The sequence below is a fragment of the Triticum aestivum genome, chromosome 7A (genome assembly GCF_018294505.1).
Source record: "Triticum aestivum cultivar Chinese Spring chromosome 7A, IWGSC CS RefSeq v2.1, whole genome shotgun sequence".
NCBI lineage: Eukaryota > Viridiplantae > Streptophyta > Magnoliopsida > Poales > Poaceae > Triticum > Triticum aestivum.
The window spans coordinates 6139530-6160514 of record NC_057812.1 but is presented as its reverse complement, the minus strand read 5'-3'; the positions used below and the strand labels follow the sequence as shown (position 1 = coordinate 6160514).

At 43.4% G+C, this 20985-nt stretch overlaps 1 protein-coding gene and 2 long non-coding RNA genes across 3 annotated transcripts; 2 read left to right on the top strand and 1 right to left on the bottom strand.

Moving 5' to 3' along the window:
• The first annotated feature begins 3145 nt into the window (after nucleotides 1–3145).
• On the top strand, nucleotides 3146–5848 carry LOC123154283 (uncharacterized). The gene is made up of 5 exons (XR_006476758.1): nucleotides 3146–3342; nucleotides 3908–4001; nucleotides 4407–4461; nucleotides 4552–4634; nucleotides 4726–5848. It is a non-coding gene; the product is annotated as an uncharacterized lncRNA (long non-coding RNA).
• Nucleotides 5849–8743: 2895 nt separating this feature from the next.
• Nucleotides 8744–9953, bottom strand: LOC123147805 (receptor-like protein kinase 7). Its single transcript, XM_044567119.1, has 2 exons — nucleotides 9212–9953; nucleotides 8744–9114 (listed from the first exon to the last, which is right to left on the bottom strand). Exons 1-2 carry the CDS (start codon nucleotides 9864–9866, stop codon nucleotides 8744–8746), a joined length of 1026 nt encoding a protein of 341 aa, XP_044423054.1. The 5' UTR covers nucleotides 9867–9953.
• Nucleotides 9954–18582: 8629 nt separating this feature from the next.
• Nucleotides 18583–19927, top strand: LOC123154995 (uncharacterized). The gene is made up of 3 exons (XR_006477151.1): nucleotides 18583–18997; nucleotides 19104–19164; nucleotides 19260–19927. It is a non-coding gene; the product is annotated as an uncharacterized lncRNA (long non-coding RNA).
• Nucleotides 19928–20985: the final 1058 nt, after the last annotated feature.

The following is a 20985-nucleotide window of genomic DNA, read 5'->3' as shown; positions in this document are numbered from 1 at the left end:
TTGGTAAATCCGCAACCCTATACACACCTGGACGTGTCCAGGCACGTTCGCAGACAGCACCCGGCGGACCCTCATATCTTCTGCCAGGCATCCACATATATCAAATTCGGACTCTCAGATCCATACAAATCCATGCATGTCCATCATACACGGCAATGTCGCATGCAAATAACAAATGTTGGTACCGAAAATACATTGCTCTTGCATAAAATTTATTTTAAGTGCACAACTCAAACATTAGCTCTTTGTTCTATTGTGGGTACACACATGCTCCACAAGATCATTGAGTAACGGTGCATGCACCTGCTGATCCCGAAGATTCTGATGCATCTGTAAAAAGATCATAAGCTGAGCTGCATCTTGATCTTCTGAGATTTGAACATGTTTTCCATGTGCTTCAAAATCATTGGTTTGGACTATACTATCACTCTCATCCTCGACAATCATATTGTGCATATAATACAACATGTCGGAGCTGCCATAATGTTTATGATTCCCAAATTATTGCAGCTCCATGAACAATTCCCCAACGAGCTTGAAGCACTCCGAATGCTCTCTCCACATCCTTCCTATCTGCTTCCTGCATTGTTGCAAAGTGGCTTTGCCTGTTGCCCTGTTCGGATATGTTCTTTACAAACGCCGCCCACTGAGGATAGATGTCGTCGGCAAGATAGTATCCCATATTGGAGTCACAGTCATTGACAGTGTAGATGCACGGTGGTGATTCCTCATTAGAAAGCCTCCTGAACACCAGAGATCGTTGAAGCACGTTGGTGTCATTGTGAGATCCTGACATTCCAAAGAAAGCTTGCGAAATCCATAAGTCATGTGATGCCACCGCTTTTATTATAATGATGGCCTCTTTGGTGTGACCGTGATACATTCGCCGAAAACCTTTGGGGAAGTTTTTTTATTTGCCAATGAATGCAATCTATTGATTCAAGCATTCCTTACAACCCTTTGGCCTCTCCAATAGCCAATAACTTTTTTCTGTGCTCCGCATTTTGTTCTCTCACATACTCTACTCCAAATAACTGCACCACGGCGCGAGCAAACTTGAAATTAGTCTTTAGGCATGTGCTCTCCCCCATCCTGACCATCTCACCAACGGCATCAGCAGCAGTACCAACTACAAGCATCCTCTGAGCAGCCGTGCGCTTCTCCTTAGCAGAGAAAGAGTGTTGGCTGCAGCAACCCCTTTTGAGCTTGAAGTAGTCATCGTGTGCCTCCACTCCCTTCATAATGCGCAAAAGCAATGGTTTCTGCATGCGAAAATGGCGACGAAACCATGGATAATCCGGAAAAGTTGGGTTCAGAGCAAAGTAATCCTTATGCAGCGGCCGTGCTCCGGACACCCTATCCCGATTGAGCCCTTGAAGGTAAGAATATGCTCCACCTGCCGGTCCATTTCCTCTTGCATGCTCATGAACATGATCATGTCTACTTCTTATTCAGAATCCGAGAAATCGAAGAACTCGTCTTAAATCATTTGATCAAGCTCCGACGGTCCATACTCCTCCTTCGACGAATCATCGGAATTCTCGCTTTCTCTAAAAACATCACAAAAAATCAGGCCTGACAACGTGTAGAACACATAGAGCGCAAGATGGAGCTCGAGAGTTACGTCCCCGATGGCGAGGACGGGAGAGACGACTGTTGTGTCGGTACTGGCGGCGCAGAGGCTCGGAACGGCTATGGAGCGCGCGCGGAGGCGGAGCTGCGAGACGAATGTCACGGAGGAGGAAGAAGGGAGGAGAGAGCAAATGGATCCGATAGGTCGAGGGGGTGGATTTGATGTATTTTGATGTGGGGTAGAGTTGTCGGGTCCGACATGGTAGACATGTCCGGACGTCCTATATCCGTCTCATATTTGGCTGGATATGGGTGACGGTCAGCCCAGGTATTTGAGGCCTATTTAATGTGTCCGTATGTATCACATATTTATGACCAGTCCATGGCCGGACCATCTGTCTGGACATTTGAGGTAGCTTTGGGGCACCCGGCAGTAGATGGTCCAACCTGCACATTTGTAAAACCGTATACAAAAGTACGATCAGGTGACTCCTCGATAAGCACGTACCGTATTCTTTTTTTTTTACGCTCTCTGCTGAAACGAGGCTGCCTGTCTTTTTGGTCTTTTCCATGTGACGCGGTGAATTTTACAACTGTCAGGGCTTAAGCAAAGTTTGGTGGAGGTTTTGCGTTTATGGAAAAACGAGGGATACTCGTGCATGGGATTGAAACATGAATCTTCCTTGATTAGTACCCCCTCCGTTCGGAAACATATGTTGAAGAAATAAATAAAAATGAATGTATTTAGAACGAAAATACATTTAGATGCATCTATTTCTTTGATAAGTATTTTTGGATGGAGTACTACACTACCAACAGGCTAGCCACTATACATTTATGTACTAGAAGGGAAAATGTTTTGAATTTTTTTTGTATGGTTTTCATCATTTTTTTCTGTGTTTTGTTTATTAGGTGGTTGCTCTCTTTTAAGTTGTCATCGGATGACTTTTTTTTAAATACATGATTCACATATTATTAGTAAAAGTATGAAGATGCCAGGACTTTGACGAAAACGAGGTTGGATCTTGACCTAATAATTATAACAAGCTTGGAAGACCGGCCGTTGCTAGTTACTTTCAACTGCCAGCTTTGTTCAGTCCCTTACCAAACAATGAAAAAAAGAAAGCTCCTAGGTTTTGCTTTCTTTTTGTCGACATGTACTAGTATAATACATGTGTGTCCCAACTGCTTGTGTGCGCCTTTTTAGGCATCAAATGTGTCAGATACCCTAAAAAATAAGATTCCTCGGAGAAATCATAGTTTAGTCAAGAGTTCATTTCATTATTTTAGAGGAAACCATGAAGCATGAATTCTCTCACTACAACAAACACCCGCGTACACCAACGCATATCTACCAACGAAGTTAGGATATGTGTTGTTTCGGATCCACCCCCACCTCCCCCACAAAGGGAAACCTCCCCGTACCCACCTCCACCTTATCTGCGTCCCCTCCATCTAAATATCACACAGCCAAAAAACATTTTTCCCCTCCCGACGACCTCTCTCCCCTGATGCCTATCTGTCTCTGTCACACCGCGCCAAACTCCGATTCCGGGAAGCTCCGGCGGACTCCCAACCCACTGCTCACCAGCCTGCCCCACTCCCTCTATGTTCTTCTCAGATCCTTCGCCCCGTCCACCGCGCCCCTGCACACGCTCCCCGCAACAAGCCTAGCCGCCACGCGTCGTCAGCGTGGCTCGGGGGGCTCCGTTTTATCGCCCAGTACCCTTGCATCACCTCACGCACGGCAGCCGGCTTGGGCTTGACATGGTAATCTGCCTCTTCTACCTCCGAAGTTGACATGTCTGGTACTGGTGTTTTTTTATTAGATCTGATTCACCATATGTCAATCTGTACTAATTCTGGATGGGTAGTACTCTGTCATGCGTTATGGTTAGACTTTACTATTCATATGATATGCGTTCTTGGATTAGTAGTATATACTAGCAATGAGCATGACCTGTTCAATAAGATCAACGCAGTGTCTTCTTATTAAAAAAATCAACTTGGTTCAAATTAGAGTGAGATAGTGTATCAGCGATATACCATATGCGACCATGTATGTCACTGAAGAATATTGCTACAAAAATCATCATGTAAGTGCAATTATGGGTCCATGATACTAGCATAATTATTTCGAATTGAGAATCCCCTTCTCAATACACTAAATCGTTATTTATTTGGTGTTAAATGTACAATATATTAATTAAATAAGTCCTACTTGCATCCGTTCGTCCCAATATTTGTCTTTATTCTATAATCATTTATTCCATCTACACTCACAAGTTCTGATATTGTCTTTTACTATGTGTGTGCATCTGCTGTTTCTTAACAGATCGATCTACAACACTTACGCATTGCAATCCGGAGAATCCATGAATATGCAAAAGAAGCCTTGAGAATTATTTTAGTCATTTGTGTATAGCATGGTGAGGATGTTTTCGCTAGTTCATGTTACAGTAAGGAAAACGTGAATTTGTATCTTATTCTATCTTTTCGGTTGATGTAATATTTGTTTTCCCCTACAAAAAGTTATATTAGTTTCAGCTTCTTATTCAGTAAAAATGTGCACACCTCAATCTCTAACTTTATGCAAAAGCTCAGATGGAAATAATTCTTACACTCATGTTATCCAATATAAACTGTTAAATAATTGATAAATTTTGAACGTGAGTTACAAGAACATCGTACCTTGATATTCTCGTCATATGTATTTGACTCATATTATTGAAATCTCACCTTTAAATCAAGTTCAGTGCATTTTTTTTGGAAATACGGGTACTTCTGAATTCCTGCAATCTCTGTACTAATTTGTATTTTGTGGGGAGCCACAGACGTTTCCAAAGATAGAATGATGCATGATTGGTCAGCACACAAACTCTTGGCCAGGTGCCTCTCACATCTTATCTTGTTTGTAACATATTCTCCTTAAACTGTCAAACTTATTCCTCTTGTGCACTCTGCTTCCCTGACATACAGGCACACTATGGTGGTGGGATGTTACTAACAAGCATAAACAGACACCTAAGCGATCAGATACGGCGACTGTGCAAGTGTGTCAGGTACGTCGAATTCACTGATCCCAAACTATTGGATCTTACTAGGATCTCCTCTTCTCTGTAATACTTAGAACCTTCTCCTCTACCTATTCAGGCCAACAGTTTGAGCATCCGGCAACCATGGTGACAAAGAAGAGCATACTGGAACTGCTCTAAGTTTCCATGTTCTCGGTAAACAAGTGAACTAAGAAAGCGAAACCTATTTAGTAAATGTTGGCATATACTGATACGTTGGCAGCCTGGCACTGCACTAATGGTGTGGTCTTCTAAATTGTTAGAATCATTTTAAGTAGTTTGGTAGGTGTCCATGCTAGTTTAACTAGCCAAGTTTGAGTCTAATTTTGATAGGTTGATTAGTTAGTTTTCCAACATGTCTCGTTTGCATGTCGTAAGCATTTGTGTTCTGTAGTCCATATATGGTTCAATGAGTTTGCATAGCTAGTAGCCTACATGCTGTACTAGTATGTCTTGGACTCAGCATGCCTTACTAGTCTAGTAAAAGGGCACTGCAGTCTGAGTCGTTCTAGATGCTATTAAGTCAGCGTAGGTTTGGATTGCTTTGGCCATGTAGCAGGTCATATCATGGAACCAGGTCGTGCAAGAGTTTTTCCGTAAAAAAGCAAGCTTATGTAAGAGTTCTGATATAAAAGAATAAAGAGTACGCTAAATTTTTCGTACACATGTGTTCGGCTATTTTGATGCCATCGATTCAGTGAGCACAACCGAACATAGATTACTAATGCATATGCCAAATCAGCAGGTTACAGAGACTAGATTGTTCCAAGTCGATGTTGCTGGCGCTAAAACATATTAGTGCCAAGCTGGATTTACTAGGAGGTATTTTCTGATAGTAGTTCTATATTGCGTGAATGATTCTTCACCAGATCGAATGGAAAGTTTGGAGTATTAATAGCATTACTTGACTACATTTTATTATCTTACACATGCTTCTCTTTTTTTTCCTACCTAATTTGTACAAGAGAACACTGCTTCTGTGAGATAAGACTCATTTCGGTTAGATTAGGTTAAACAATTCATCAACTACTTTATGCCTGCCTTACATTTTCCCACCCCTATAAAACACTTTGTTTCTGTTAACAGGGTGAAACTTACTAATGAAACAGGCTGAGTTAGTGTACTGTAAGCTAAAATGACTATTGTTAGCTACAAATATTATACTGGACACATCCGAACAACAATGCTCCTCTTACTTTAATCCAAAGTATCGACCCCGAATATAAATCTAAAGTTGATGATGTTAAACTTGGTAATGAATTCTTGGTATTGCGCGTTGATGCTACATTAGCAAAATCTTACAAGTTTTTATAACTACTAAAAAGAGTCAAAATTATTAGTCATGCAGCAAGATTAACTATCACATTGCCTTCGACCTTTCCATGTTGCTCCTCCTTCCAATTTTTTTGCCCTATTAACCTATTTCGTTTCTTTGTTGTAGATTGCTGTATTCGATGATGCATGGCTCAGATATTGGTCAAGAATAGGAGTGCTATTAGATAGTTTCACATTGTGTCTTAGAATTCCATGTCCAGTGCCAATGTTTCAATCATTATGTTTCAGATATTTTCGGTGTCAATGTTTCAGAATGGCTGAGACGTTGGTTGCAAGGTCAACAGTAGGATTACTACTAGCTTCACATGTTGTAATCTTTGTATCGTGTCCTTTGTAATGCAACCAAGTTGATTTAATATATGAGAAATTTCTATTTATTATACTATGTCCCTGTGCAATATCGGCATTGACCTAATAATTCTGGATGGTGATATATAAAATATCGTGCATTTTTCATGCAATGCACTAGGCATTGCAATACTCATTTATAATCCACCAACGCATGTGAAGCGTTGTTGGGCTCTGACTTTATCCGTTTCTATCTTACAACACTTCTCCACGCCATTTACCAATGGATGCATATACGTTGTTGTAGACCTTTCCAACGCCACCAACGGCAACGCATACAAATCCGTTGGTGTAGACCTTACCAACGCTTATATGGACCTTTGGCAACGCAATGATGCGTTGCTGTAGGGGGGTTCTTGTTGTAGTGTCTGAACTCCGGCTCAGAAATAATTCTGGCCCTAGAAATGGTATCTTGGGGCACTTGCTCTTGATGGTAGTATGGAGGTTTATTTCTACGAGTTAGTGCATGTACATTTGATGTTCTTCAGACCAAATGTGGTGTTCATTATATTAGCATATGCCTATCTTGCTATTAAATGTAAGTTATAAAATATATTTTTTGGACAATGGGCGCTTTATAATTACTTAAAAGATTTAATTATTACATCCGGCCTCCGTATAACTAAGATGCACATAGCCAAACCAAATTCGGTCTCAAAAAGTAAGAAAAAAAAAGACAAAATACAAGTATTCTAAGATGTCCTAGGTCGCGCTGAAGTCCAAGGATTTCCCCTAAGATAAATAGTTTTTTTTTATAAAGGATGGATTTTATTAACTAAAAATGAAGCATCAAAAAGATACATAACACATGAGCACACACCCGGCCTCTGCATAACTAGGATGCACACAGCCAACACCAACTCACACACACACATAAAAAACACGCCGACAAATAACAAAGTCATATAAGACCAAAGCTATGTGTAGACGCTTAAAAAAACAAGAAAAGAGCCCTAAGCGATAAGATCTGTGATAGGTAAACTACGGCAGAAAGAATTTCCCTCGGTTAAGAACCAAGGTGAAAGAATTTCCCCAAAGAGGAAGTGCAACATCAACTAAGATCTGATAGTCTAATGCAAATTTGGAATGCATTCCACTGGTGCAGAAACACAAAAGCCTTTATACAACATGCACGAAAACCATATGCATGAGAATGATAATGGCGATCTAAAATCTTAGAATCAGAGCACATGAGGCATATTTTTCTATAACGTTATTAAAACTGGTCCAGCGTTTGATACTAATCATTGAATTAGGTAGCCGATTGGCTGAAAAAAAAACCAAGCTAGTAACTGAAGGGCTATGGTCCAGGCCGGCTCAGCCCATTAGTCCCGGTTCAGTCTAGAACCGGGACTAATGTGAGCATTGGTCCCGGTTCGTGCGGCTAAGGCATTAGTCCCGGTTCATTTAGACCTTTTGGTCCCGGTTGGTGGGATGAACCGGGACCAATGGGCCTCGCTCCTGGCCCACAACCATTGGTACCGGGACTAAAGGGTCAGGGCATTAGTACCGACACTTTAGTCCCGGCTCCAGAACCGGGACTAAAGGCCCTTACGAACCGGGACTAAAGGCCCTGTTTTCTACCAGTGATTGAAGGCCAGAAGATAAACATGGACTGACAGAGACTTCACTTCGGAAAAAAAATATTAAAATGAAAGCATAACACACAAAGTACATGAGAAATCTATACACGGAAAGAAAAATAAATATTATGTATAGAGAAATTAAACCCACTAATAACTATGTTGGAGATTGTTTACCTATATATGAGCTATTTGCAAATTCACTCCTAGTCACCTAGATGATGCTTAACTATACTACTTAGTTAATCATAAAAGCATTCTACGACCATATCGAGTAGTGTAGTGAGGTTACCTGATCAATGTGCTGCCCATCAGAGAACACTAATGAAGCCATCCATCCATCCATACCGAGAAGCGTTGTGAATCTACACATTTACACAGGCAGAATATATCAAGAAAAGTATATGGCAAAAGAGCTTGGGATGTAGTCCTGAAGAATTCTTCAGGTTCCGTTGGCAATATACTAAGCCGCTCTTCTTAAATAAGTAACTAAAAAATATGCACAACTTAGGAGCCTGAATGAAGGAGAAACAAAGGAAGTCTCGTTTTTGCGGGATCCTGCAGAATGTAAATAATAATAATCCCGGGGATAATGTTATGTTCAGATACTACTTGTTCAAGTCCTCAGAACTAGCAGCAAGAAGAGTTTGCACAAAGAGAAGGAGACTAAGCAGCGGAATTTTGCATAGGTGAACTGAACACAATAGGGCAATAGAATGTTATGAGAAAAGGGTAGAACAGTCCACGTTATTCAAATTAGTTCAAACGAGTCATCATATGGTCCATACATGCATGCGTGAATGTTCTTTCAAAAAAAAAAAACAACGAGCGTCACATCAGAAAGCCGGTGAGGAGGCCACGGAATGGGGCACGCCAACGGCAGCGGCGGAGTCGTTTGAGAGCCATCCGCATGGATGGCCTTTCCTTCGGATCCACAGTAGTGCAATCCACGCCCAGCATGAACACAGTTGCCATCTCCTCCCTGTACCGTGCTTGATCTGGTATGCTCCTGTCCACAACATTCTGGAATGCTTCCTGTTGGTTCGCCATCAGTGTACGGAAGTTGTTCTGTGCCCAATTCGCCAAATGACCATCTGTTGTAGCTTCATTGGTCATCCGCCCTGTGACAAGCTCCAGCATCAGCACTCCAAAGCTGTAAATGTCTACCTTCTCCGTCAGCTGGTTTTTCCCCAACCCATATTCTGCAGTTAATCATTTGTAGTATTAGTTAAAAGACCAAGCTAGTTAAGACATAATAATTCACTGTAACTAACAAAAGTTAAGACAGAATTCCATTACCTGGAGCTGCGTACCCAAAGTTACCAGGACGCAGGTCCGTGATTGGCAAGGGTTGGCCGAGCCCCGCCATGTTAACCTGTGCAGCGCCAAAGCTGGCTATCACGGCCTTGAAATTCTGATCAAGCAAGATGTTTTCAGAGTTGATGTTGTGGTGGACAAACAGTTTGTTGCATCTGTGGTGTAACTGGCGGAGCCCTCTGGCCACACCAATGGCGATGCCCCTCCTGTCCGGCCAGCTCAGGTGCCGACCGGCATCCATGGGTTGGTGCAGCCAGGATCGAAGGCTTCCATGAACCGGATACTCATAAATGAGCATGATTGCGTCTTCCCTCTGGATATGGTCTACAACTTTGATGATGTTTTTGTGAGAAATGTTGGCTAACAGGAACATCTCCGAGTTGCAGCGGTACATGACATTGCCGTCTACTTGTAGCGCTGGGTTCGCATTGTGGAACTTCTTGACGAGCAGCTTATTTGGGGGACTAGTCCCAGCACTACCCTGATCATAGACTAAGTACAACTGTTCGCCCTCTGCTGTCCTTCTGCTAGCCAACACCCTTGTCGCGTTATCTTCAGTAAGGTTGTCGACTATGGCTTGTTCATTGCGCACAATATGCTGCACCGCCGCAGGATGGTTCCAGGACTGAAAACTCATTCTCTTAGCGGCCGGGTAGGGCGTGGAGAGGTTTGTGTGAAGGGTGCGTCAACCTGCAGACACATTACCTGTTATATTCCGTAGTATTCCCTCAGTTACATGCACATATACAACTACTGAGAGATAAAGAGAGATGCATGTTCATAGCTAGTTTGAGTTGAGCCAATAAAAAGTAATCCGTTTAACAGCCACATGTTTTCTTTTCATACGATCCTGGAAAAGGATCGGGTTCCACTACTATCAATGATAACGGAACAGACAGAAAAAAAAACATCAAAGAAAAAGTAATTAGTTTGACGGCCACATATTGACAACAAACGGCAAAGAATGACAAATTAGAAGAATTTTTGTGCCTTTTGAAATAGTAACAGAACATACAGGAAAAAAGAAAGCATCCAAGAAATAGTACAGGATGTTCCTTCAGTTAAGACAGACAAAGAATACAAAACAAGGCAGGATGCCCCCATTGCTGCCTCAGCTGCTGAAGCTCTACATGGAGGACGCCGTGCTATGGAGGGTGCGGCTTCTGAAAGCTCTGAATGCTGCGGCGGATGCCCGTTCGATTCGAAACACCCCCCTCTCTCCCCCCTGTACCTCTCTGCTGTCATGCATGTTGTACATGCAACACATCTGGGCGTTTTGGCCCCTGTTAATGGTAAAGATTCAGGTGGGAAAAACTCCCCCGTTGAAAATTCAAAAACGAAAAAGTTAAGACAGACAACTAGATTTGCTGTTTTCTTTTGATGCTTCATTTTGAGCCAATAAAATCCACACTCTATCGAAAGAAGACAACTAGATTTGCTGCTTTTGGTTGTGTGTGGTCAACTATTCGTAGTTCAATTTCTGATGATAATTGTACAAGGATGAAATTAGTGAAATGTTGATACTAGAAACAAAAAAAGGGGCAAGGCAGACAACTAAGATTGTACAAGGAAGGATGATATTACTGAAATGATGACGGTACAAAAAGAAAAAAAGGTAAGACAAACAACAAAGATGGTACAAGTATGAGATTACTGAAATGATGATAAAATGGCTATAGCCTCTGCCCTAGTACTCCTATAACTCTTTAGGACATGGTATTCAACAGATCTACCGGGATTCAATTACCACGCAGATTCAGAACAGTAAGAAGAGAGAGCACAATAGCATGTGGAACCCAGCTGGAAGCATACAACTGCTGCTGTTCGAAAAAAGTTCAACTCAGGTAGTGTTGCTTAGAAGTAAGAAAATAATTTGCTGGTGGATCACCGGCGGTGGAGATGGAGGCAGTCAGAGTTGGAGAAGATGACTGCAATGCAATGCAGGGCACGGGAGGCCCAAACTGCGGCGACGAATTTGACGCTGAGCGGCCCGTGAACGCTGGTGTCCCTCCCGACGGCACGGGCACGGGGAGACACCCCCCTCTCCCCGCGCAACATCCACATCCACCTCTCCGGCGGCCCAGCCATCGCCTCCTCCAGATCTAGACCTGTGTATGGGTGTGGAGACTGCAGCAAGGGCAGGGGAGGCGGCTTGTGCGTGGGAATGAATGGAATGGAATAAACTAAGTGGGCGTGATGCGGGGGGGACGCCTCCACGCTGCAATGTGCGTTGATCTACTCAACTGAACCGAGGGTGATCCACTCCAACTCGGAAACAATCGAGTCACTCGATCGGACCAACCAAATTATGCCATGCAATACTACGTAAGTACGTACGCACCTCGACCGCTTCGGATCAAGATCAAGCTGAGTGCGACGAGCTTCTCGCTTCTGCCGCTGTCGTCGCCGTAGCCGTCGCCTTCGCCGGAATATTGATCACGGGGTGATGGAGTACGTGGGGGTGGGTCACGAGGTGGTACTGTTGCTCTGCCAAGCGTCGATCGGTATATGTACTACGTAGTACCCATTGCAGCAACGTCGAGAAGCTTCTAACTTAGCCACACACCTGTCGGCCTCCGTTGTTTCTGTTGCCGACTCGAGGCTACGTACTTTACCTGTCCCTCACCCTCTTTCTTTTTGCACCAGGTCGGCACAGTAGAATGACATGTAAAAAAAAGTGAACGAAAAGGGTCGGCGTTGTCAGAGAAAAATCCTCTTTAGCTACGGTTCCTCCGTAGGATACTGCCCTTTTTGTTTTGAGAAACGCATAGGAATCTGCCTTGCAAGTCTTAGAAAACGCGCGTGCACATGGGCCGCATCACGCCAGCCATGCCCCTTTCTCTCTCTTTGGGAAGGCTTCTGCCTTTCTCTCTCTAAAATAAACTTTCTTTCCCGTTGCCTGATAACGCGCATCAGCCGCCTGCACCGCCCGGCCAACCACATGAGTCTCCAGATGGCCCGCTGCTGCCTCTCCACATGCCCGCTATGTCAGGGTGTGCATTATGTTTTTTCGGTCTGGTTTATACGGATTTTATACTTGGTTTATACGGTTTTATACATAGACATGGCTTGGTTCGGTAATAACGGTTTACTTTCGGTTCAGTTTGGTTCTGGTAATGACCAAATTGTCACGAATTTTTGAGCCAACATATAACCTTTCCACATGTAAATGCATGATATATGTCATAAGGAGGAAAAACAATTAGAAAAGGATAAAGAAGGGATGCTCGATAAGTAGCCAGATTAATCATGTAAACCGAAGCACTAAGTGGGTCAGAAAGCACTATAGCAAGGCAGCCCATTATGCTTTTGAACCCAAAGAATCTAAATTTTGGATTAACCAAATAGTTTTCTATTTCTAACAAAAAAATATGCAAATGGTTTCATATTTCAAAACTCAAACCAAAACCAGAACCTAGAAAAACCGAAATTTCTGTTCGGTTTCTTTTTTGGTTATCGGTTTGGTTTCGCACACCCTGACCGCCATGAACCCAAGCGGGCCGCTCGATGCATGTCATGCTTCCACGTGGGTTTCTTCCCTTGGGTATGTTGCATGTCATCATTGGCTTGTTTATTCGTTGGTGGAGACACGCTCGTTATTCGTTACTCCCTTGGTTCTAAAAACCAAGAGGCATGATTCTTCTCTTTCTTCTCTCGACGGAAAGCATGCACTCATTGGTAGCCTCCAAGTGATGACCTGTAAGTGCACAATGTTGTTGCGGTTTGTTATAAGTAGAGTTTGTTGAACCCACAAGGAGTGACACGCAGAGAAGTACCAACCCTACAACTACGTTGTCATGACGCAGCTCCGTTCGTTCGCACCTAGACCGTAGTCTAGGAATGTTTTATTCTATCGGATGGTATGGAAAAGATAAAAAGAAAGGGTATTTTAGCTAACTACGAACAAGATAGTAAAAATGGTAAATGAAAAAAGAGTAAAATGTGGCGCTTGAGTAATCTAGGTGTTCTCAAGGGGCTCGAAATTCTCACTACTAGCACGATCTACCTAACATATGCATTTGCATAATTCTAGGCTGCGGATAACTAAGCCACTCTGCATTGGCTTTAATGGACAGGTGGAGTCTGGTACAATACAAGTAATACATGCGTAGTCTCGATTTTCACAACGGCCGGCTTATGCCAGCGATGCCTTTCTCCTGTTTTGGAAGGGTTTTTAACTTTTTCTCTCTAAAAGTAATTCTACATGATTCACATGGTTCCGTTTGTCCAAATATATTGCCTGCCTCCTTTTATCAGTACATGCTATTGAATAAGTTTTTTAGTAGTGAGTTGGTTGGGTCTTGAACTTGACAGTTGACACCTCTTGGCTCCGACCTCATATTTAAGACTAAAAAAACCTAGACGTGGAGAGGAGGCCGAGGGGAGTTGGAGTGTTGGAATATATTGTTCGTCTCTTTTCATCAGTTCAGATTTTTTATATAAAATGCCTAGTGCTTTTTCTCCTTCCTGAAATATATTTATCACTTCCTTGGGAAAGCATAAGGTGGAGACCGCGGTATGAGTTTCTTTGATCTGTTAGCTTCTCAGAGAACTAAAAAGAATAAAAGTGTGTACTTGGAGAGGATAGATGGGACATCCCTCCTATTGCACATTGGTCCTCTCAAAGGGCATGTACTCCCTCCGTTTCTTTTTACTCCGCATATAAGATTTGGTCAAAGTCAAACTACACAAAGTTTGACCAAATTTATATAAAAAAATATGAACATCTACAATACTAAAACTATATAATATGAAAATATGTTTCATGATGCATCTGATAATATTGATTTCATATTGTGAATGTTTATATTTTTTAATATAAAGTTAGTCAAACTCTACAAAGCTTGACTTTGACTAAACCTTATATGCGAACTAAAAAGAAACGGAGGAAGTACATGATAGTTTCCCAACCAGTTGACTTCAACATTATTGGGCGATTCTAAGTGAGGATATTGTCCGAGCGGTTAAGATTTCCTTTCAGACTAGGATTGCCTTATGGGGTCAATGACACGATGATTGTAATCATCCCAGAAGTGAATATTCTGGTGATGTGAAGATTTTCGCTCCATCAGCCTTTGCATGTTATCTATAAAATTATATCCAAGTGCCTAGTTAACTATTTGCCGCCTATTCTGGATGGTATGACTTCTCCTTCTCAGAGTGATTTCATTCATGGTTCTGTAATCACGGATAATGCCCTGATCACCTTTCATGAGTACTTTGCAGGATGACCAAGCTTTTATTTGCGCCTACAAATTGGACTTCACAAAAGCATATATTAGAGTTGACTGGAACTTTAAGTATTTGTTGGCAAGGTATGAGTTGGTAACATGCCAGTAATTGAGCCCTCCAGAGTGTTTAATCTAGGTTGATGGCAAATGCAGTTTTGAAAACCATGTAGCACTTCCTATTATTCTTGAAGTGATCGCAAATTCATCCTATGAAAAATATCTGGCGCTCCCCATTCCCGAGGAGCGCATGAGAGCTGGTTCTTTTCAGCCCATTAAGAATAAAAATTTGAAGCGAGAGGCTGATTTGGCTGAGAAATGTTTGTCTGGGGCAGCCAAGGAAAACTCTGATTAAATCAGTGCTTCAGGCGTACCAACTTATGCAATGAGGGTTTTCAAATTCCCAATGAGTCTATGTGATGAGTTATCTCAAATAATCTCCGACTTCGATGAGGATGAGTGATGAGTGGGATAAAGCAACCAAAGCTTAAAATAACATGGATGTATGGGCTTCCGTGACCTGTCTATACTTAATCATGTTCTTCTGGCTAAGACAGTCTTGGGGTGTGTTGATAAATAAATATTCTCTTTTTCTGCCACCATTGAGGGCTAATTATTTTCATAATGGTCACCTTCTGGATATTGTTTTCCCGTGTAACACGTCGTCCCTAAGAAAGGCATTGTGTATGGTTTAGAACTTTTGAAGGAGTCATTTGGGGCATTTATTATGGTTAGCATGTCCACATTTGGAGAGATAAGATACTACCTCGTACATCGGTCATTAGAGTTTCAGTTAAAAGGAACACGACTAGATTGAAAGGTGTGGCTGGCTGAGTTGTTTGTTCCAAGCATGAGAAAGATGGGACGAGGATGTAGTTAGATGCTCCGTTTTTCATCATGACTTGTAGGAAGTTCTACAACTTCGCATTTCCTGTATCCCTGGGGAAGATTTTGTTGCGTGACATTATGGGAAGAGTGATTTGCTTCTCTGTCCAAAGTGCGGTACAAGTTGGCCTTGACCCATAAAATGGTTCATGAGGACGCTGGCCAGTGTTGTGGGGCCTAATCTGCTCCGATCCATGCCGGCGTTGGTTCTTGGCGGCGGCCGCCGCCGTCTTGTGGTGCGGGATGGCCGGATCTGGCGTTTGAGTGTGGTTCCGGGGGGAATCCCTGGACGGCGCGGCGGCCCCACAAAGTTGACGTCTTCGGCGCTGATCCCCTCCCTGGAGGCTTTGAGGTGGACCCTCCCCCTCCTGCCTCCTCCTTGAGCTCCGGCGAAAGCTGGTTCTCCCCTGGTCTAGGCGTCGACGGCACCTCAGTGGCGTGCTCCTTCTTGAAGGCAGCGGTTGGGATTTGCTCTTGGTGGTGGAGCAGCCGGTATCTCGGTTCCGAAGCATGACGGACTGGTTTTCCTACTTCATCCTGCTCGGCCTCGCCCATGCGTTCGGATGATTCTTCGGTCTTCTTCATGGTGGCGTGCCTTCGCCCCACAGCTCGCATCCTGTGCTCCATGCTGCCTCTGCCGGCTTTGATTCTCATCTGGTTGGGCGTCTGTTGCGTGTGGGTCAGCGTTGTCTGTTTCTCCTATGGCAGCTCAGTCACCTTGAGCTGGGCTATGTGGTAGCCACTCTGCTGGTCGCCGGTGCGGCACCCATCGAGCCTGGGTGAAAGGGTAGTGGCCCTTTGTGACGGTGGAGACAGCTCAAGTGTTTCCCAAGTTTGGCCGTGGACGTAGCCGACGCTCAATGCTTGCACGGCGTGTCCCTCCTCCCGGGCTCTCAGTTGGCTAGTTGGTGTAGGCATAGTGCTGGTCGTCCACAACGATGCTGTGTGCTTGCCTTCGGCTGTTGTCATTGTGCTGTTCTCCCTAGCACCTTGTATGTTCTTTCCGCTTTACTTTGCTTTCACCCCCTTTGTAATGTGGTGCCCTTATAATCCTGGCCTGTTAATGGCTTTATTAATTCAAACTCGGGCTAGGTTTGAGCTCTTCTCAGGCTCGGCCGGCGCCTTTTCTATAAAAAAGTATTTTGCTTGTCATGAAATAACTATGAGTCTTGCCGTGTAGAGGAATAGCGAGAAGCATCATCAGATCAGATGTAGCACCCGTGATATTTGTGATTCTGAAGAGGAGCGTTTTCCCGGCCTTGGCCATGTGTACTAAAGCTCCTGCAATGAGGTCTGCTATGCAGGATATTTGATGCTGCCAGAGGAAGATTTAGTTATTAGATCAGGCCCAGATTGGTTACTTTTACTGCTGGCTAATGTGGATTAGTCGTCTCTGGCGAAGATTCTTCTTATTTTATGGAGAACAATGATTTAATTTCCGGTGATGGTATGGCTGCTACTTTGGCTTCCGTGAATTTCTTGATAATTACTGGACTTCTTTGGCGGTAGATAATTACTAGTTTGGCGTTCAGACCCTACACCGATTATAAACTTTTGGTTGTTTGTTTCGTTGGATAGCTTATCAGGCTTGTCGTGGATAATTACTACTAGTTTTTATGCGAAAAGGAAATTTAATTTGACTGCAATATGCAAGTTGCAAGTCACTCCGGTCTTCTGTAAGCAGATCATTGGGATGACAGAGAGTCTCGCAAGCAGACATGCAAATGGTTATTTAACTAGGGAAGTGAATAATCGCATGAAAAAGAAACACAAGACAACAAGCCAAATAACTTTCCACAGCGGATCTTCTCTCGCCTTCCTCCTCCTCTTCCGTGAAAAAGAACATGCCATCAAAAGAAGGAAAAACGATATTTGGGGCCTTTCTGCAGGCTTACTTAGAGGAGATTTGGGGCCTTGTTGAGTAGGCTTTCACTTAGATCAGTGTAATCACATATGACGTATCTGGTTCGGATGCTCCCGTTTGTTGAAATATATTGCGTCTCCTTTTATCAGTACAAGCTATTGAATAAGTTTTTTTAATAATGAGTTGGTTGGGTCTTGAACTTGACACCTCTTGGTTCGGACATCATATTTAAGACCTCAAAAACTTAGACATGGAGAGGAGGCGGAGGGGGGTTGGAGTGTTGGAATATATTGTTCGTCTATTTTTATCAGTTCAGATTTTTCTCCACTACTATTAAAAAATCCAACAAGAATTTTCTTACGTGCACCCCCATAAGCGTACACGGACTCATTATCACCATAGGATTAGACCCACCAATCTCAATCTAACAGCTATCCTTCATCTAATCCGATCGTTGGTGTGCACTTAGTAATTTAACATGACTGACGGCATCCACCGCAGAGGAAAACAACTCTGCACATAACGCAGGAACCGTTCTCCCCTTATCCCTTCCGCTAATGGCTCTCCTTCCTCGCCCACCTCGCACCCCCGATCTCCATCGCCACGTCCTGCGCCGATCTCAGCTCGTGCTCCTATGCCCCCGGCCACGCCGACCTCCGGCGGCGCTCCTCCCATCCTGCACCTCCAACCCCGACTCCGCCGCGCCCAACGCATCTTCAATGGAGCGCCTGCACACAGAGAACGCCGGGGTGCATGGGCAACCTCCATTGCACTCCCTCCGACGGCCGCCCGGCGGTAACCCAGCTCCTCCCCTCCCTCATCTTCACCACCAACCGAGCCCCCCAACGACGAACCAAGAGGAGGCGGTGGCGGCTGAAACTTTGGATCGCTGATGGGGCGCGGAGATCCAACAAGCAATGGTGACGGCGCTTCAAACTCTGCAGGTATTGCCCTCCTCCCATCTCCAGCACGTTTCCTATTTATTTGACTCTCCCTGGAGATGGCGAGGTTCACCGACGTGGAACTGCTAGCAGCCACGGTGGGGCTTGGTGAGTGCAGACGTTCAGTCCACTATAATTAACACCCAGCACCAAAACCCAGATTGTTTTCATGGAAAATTCAAAGCTTGTCATGTGTACCTCTAATGCAGGATTAGGATTAATGGCACACAAGAAGAATCCATCAAACACGCTCTGCGCTGGATGTAAATACTACTTCTAGGTAAGTTTCTGGATCACACCGGTTCATAATTCAACAAGCATGCCAAGCTTCTCAAGACCCAGAAGTTCGCGTCCAAGCTTGACCAGCAGATTAAGTTTTTTTAATGTCCAGGTTAGTTTTTTGTTCATACCCTATGCCTCCATTGAGTTCTTCTAGCTGTTGAGCGTCCAAAGTGGAATTAGCTATCAAAATGGGTTCAAGCTAAACTCTAATTTATTTATTTCTTTGGATTCAGGTGCACATGTCATAGGTGCAGATGGGCTTGATCAAGCCGTTAAATTAATTTCATTTACGAACTGACGTGAAGGCGATGTTTTTTAGTAGATATTTCTTCAACATATGAATGGTGCTTGCTTCTTGCGTCCAAAGATGATTCACTATTTTGTTGCTTCAAATTAGGCTCAAACCAACCATACCTACAGTAAACACATCATAATTAGAGCTAAACTATTTTGTGTTCCATTGATTTTCATAACATGTTGTTTGGATTGTTGTTGCTAATTTCTTTGAAATTGATTTTCATAGCATGCCGTTTGACACTGTCGGCCTCGCAAACCAACCATACCTACAGTAAGCACATCGCTATTATTAGCTGAAACTTTTTACATTCCATTGATTTTCATAGCATGCTGTTGGACATTGATTTTGCTAATTTCTTTGACATTGATTTTCATAGCATGCCGTCTGACACCGTCGGCCTCACCGTACTCAGCCAGGTTGCCACAACAAGGCGTCAGGTAGCCATTCACCGTGTTTCTCCTATTTTCTTTCTCCGTCCGTCAATCAAGCGCTTCAAAAGCTGCTATAGGTTCATGGGCCGATTTACTTTCAGGAGTTCCATATGAACTGGTTGACTGTGGGTGCGGGCATGGGTACATCAGAGAAGGGCTCCACTCTTTCAGAGCTAAGTATTTTTTTTAACTAAATAAAGATCCATGTCTGCACTGTTATATATTTGGTTCAACTCATATTACAAGTATGCATCTATCTATATATGTTCCCAAACGAGTGAACCCCTTCCAACGTCAAGATTATGCATGTCTTTCACATTGTAGCTTCCCATTGCCCGTTCGTATGTGCCTCGAATGGCTTCACCATTGCAAAAGGTATTGTAGTCGTGCACAACATACTACACCGAATTCTTTGTAGCTTTGTGGAATTTTGCTGAAAACTGTTGTTATTATTTGAGAATTGAGAGTGATGTTATTTTCTTCCTATGTTGTAGAGTCCAGAAAAGTTTGGTGAAAGGGAACACTATCATGGTCTTTTATAGAGCTACAGATCAATCTTTACGAATGTTTTTCTGTAGGCAATTGTTTGCTCTGCTTGAAACTGTGAGACCGGTATTTTGATTTGTTGTTTCTTCTTAACTGCAGATTTGTCACCTACTATTAGGTACATATATTGTGTTACTACACATTGCCTCTATATGTGTTCACTTGAAAAGATAAGACTATTTTACCAACCAATACTTTCAGCTCCCATTTGAAGGGAATATTATGGTGCTCGTGGGCTTTATGTTATCTTACCGTTCTATACGATAAAAATGATTTCGTTCAATTCCTGTCTATCAACCTCTAACATGTTGTTTGTTGCTTTTCTTTTCTTGTTATGGTTTTTCCTGCTCTTTTCAAAATCATTAACTCATTAAGCATATAAGCACAGATAATGCAAGGTTTCTTTTGGTGCTTTTAGAACTTAAAAATGGTTCATTTTTATTGTAAAGGAGGGTATGCAATCACTATGGTGGCATTATGATGGCTCTTGTAAGTTTCGCACGGGAGTTTAAGGGAAAACTTGATTGTTCACATAGAGAAGGTATGCTTTTAGCCCTCTGTTTTGTTTTAAACACGAAAGTATGTTCTTAGCATGTACTCTTTTCACAGAGAGGTGTCGATTATTTTTGTGGTGAGCTGTGATGCAAGATTTTGCCGTGATGTTACAAAACAGATATCGATATCGAAAACTATATACTTGGAGATCTTTGGGCAAGGTAACTGTTGGGTAACGTAGTAATTTCAAAAAAATTCCTACGCACATGCAAGATCATGGTGATGCATAGCAACGAGAGGGGAGATTGTTGTCCACGTATCCTCGTAGACCAAAAGAGGAAGCGTTATATCAACGTGGTTGATGTAGTCGTACGTCTTCACGATCCGACCGATCCAAGCACCGAATCTACGGCACCTCCGAGTTCTAGCACACGTTCAGCTCGATGACGATCCCCGGACTCCGATCCAGCAAAGTGTTGGGGAAGAGTTCCGTCAGCACGACGGCGTGGTGACGATCTTGATGTTCTACCGTCGCAGGGCTTCGCCTAAGCACCGCCACAATATTATCGAGGATTATGGTGGAGGGGGGCACCGCAGATGGCTAAGAGAACGATCACGAAGATCAACTTGTGTGTCATGGGGTGCCCCCTGCCCCTGTATGTAAAGGAGCAAGGGGGAGAGGCGGCAAAGGGGAGGAGGCGCGCCCAGGGGGGGCAATCCTACTCCAAGTAGGAGAGGGGAAGAAAGGGAAGGAGAAGGAGAAGGAAGGAGAGGGAAGAAAAGGAG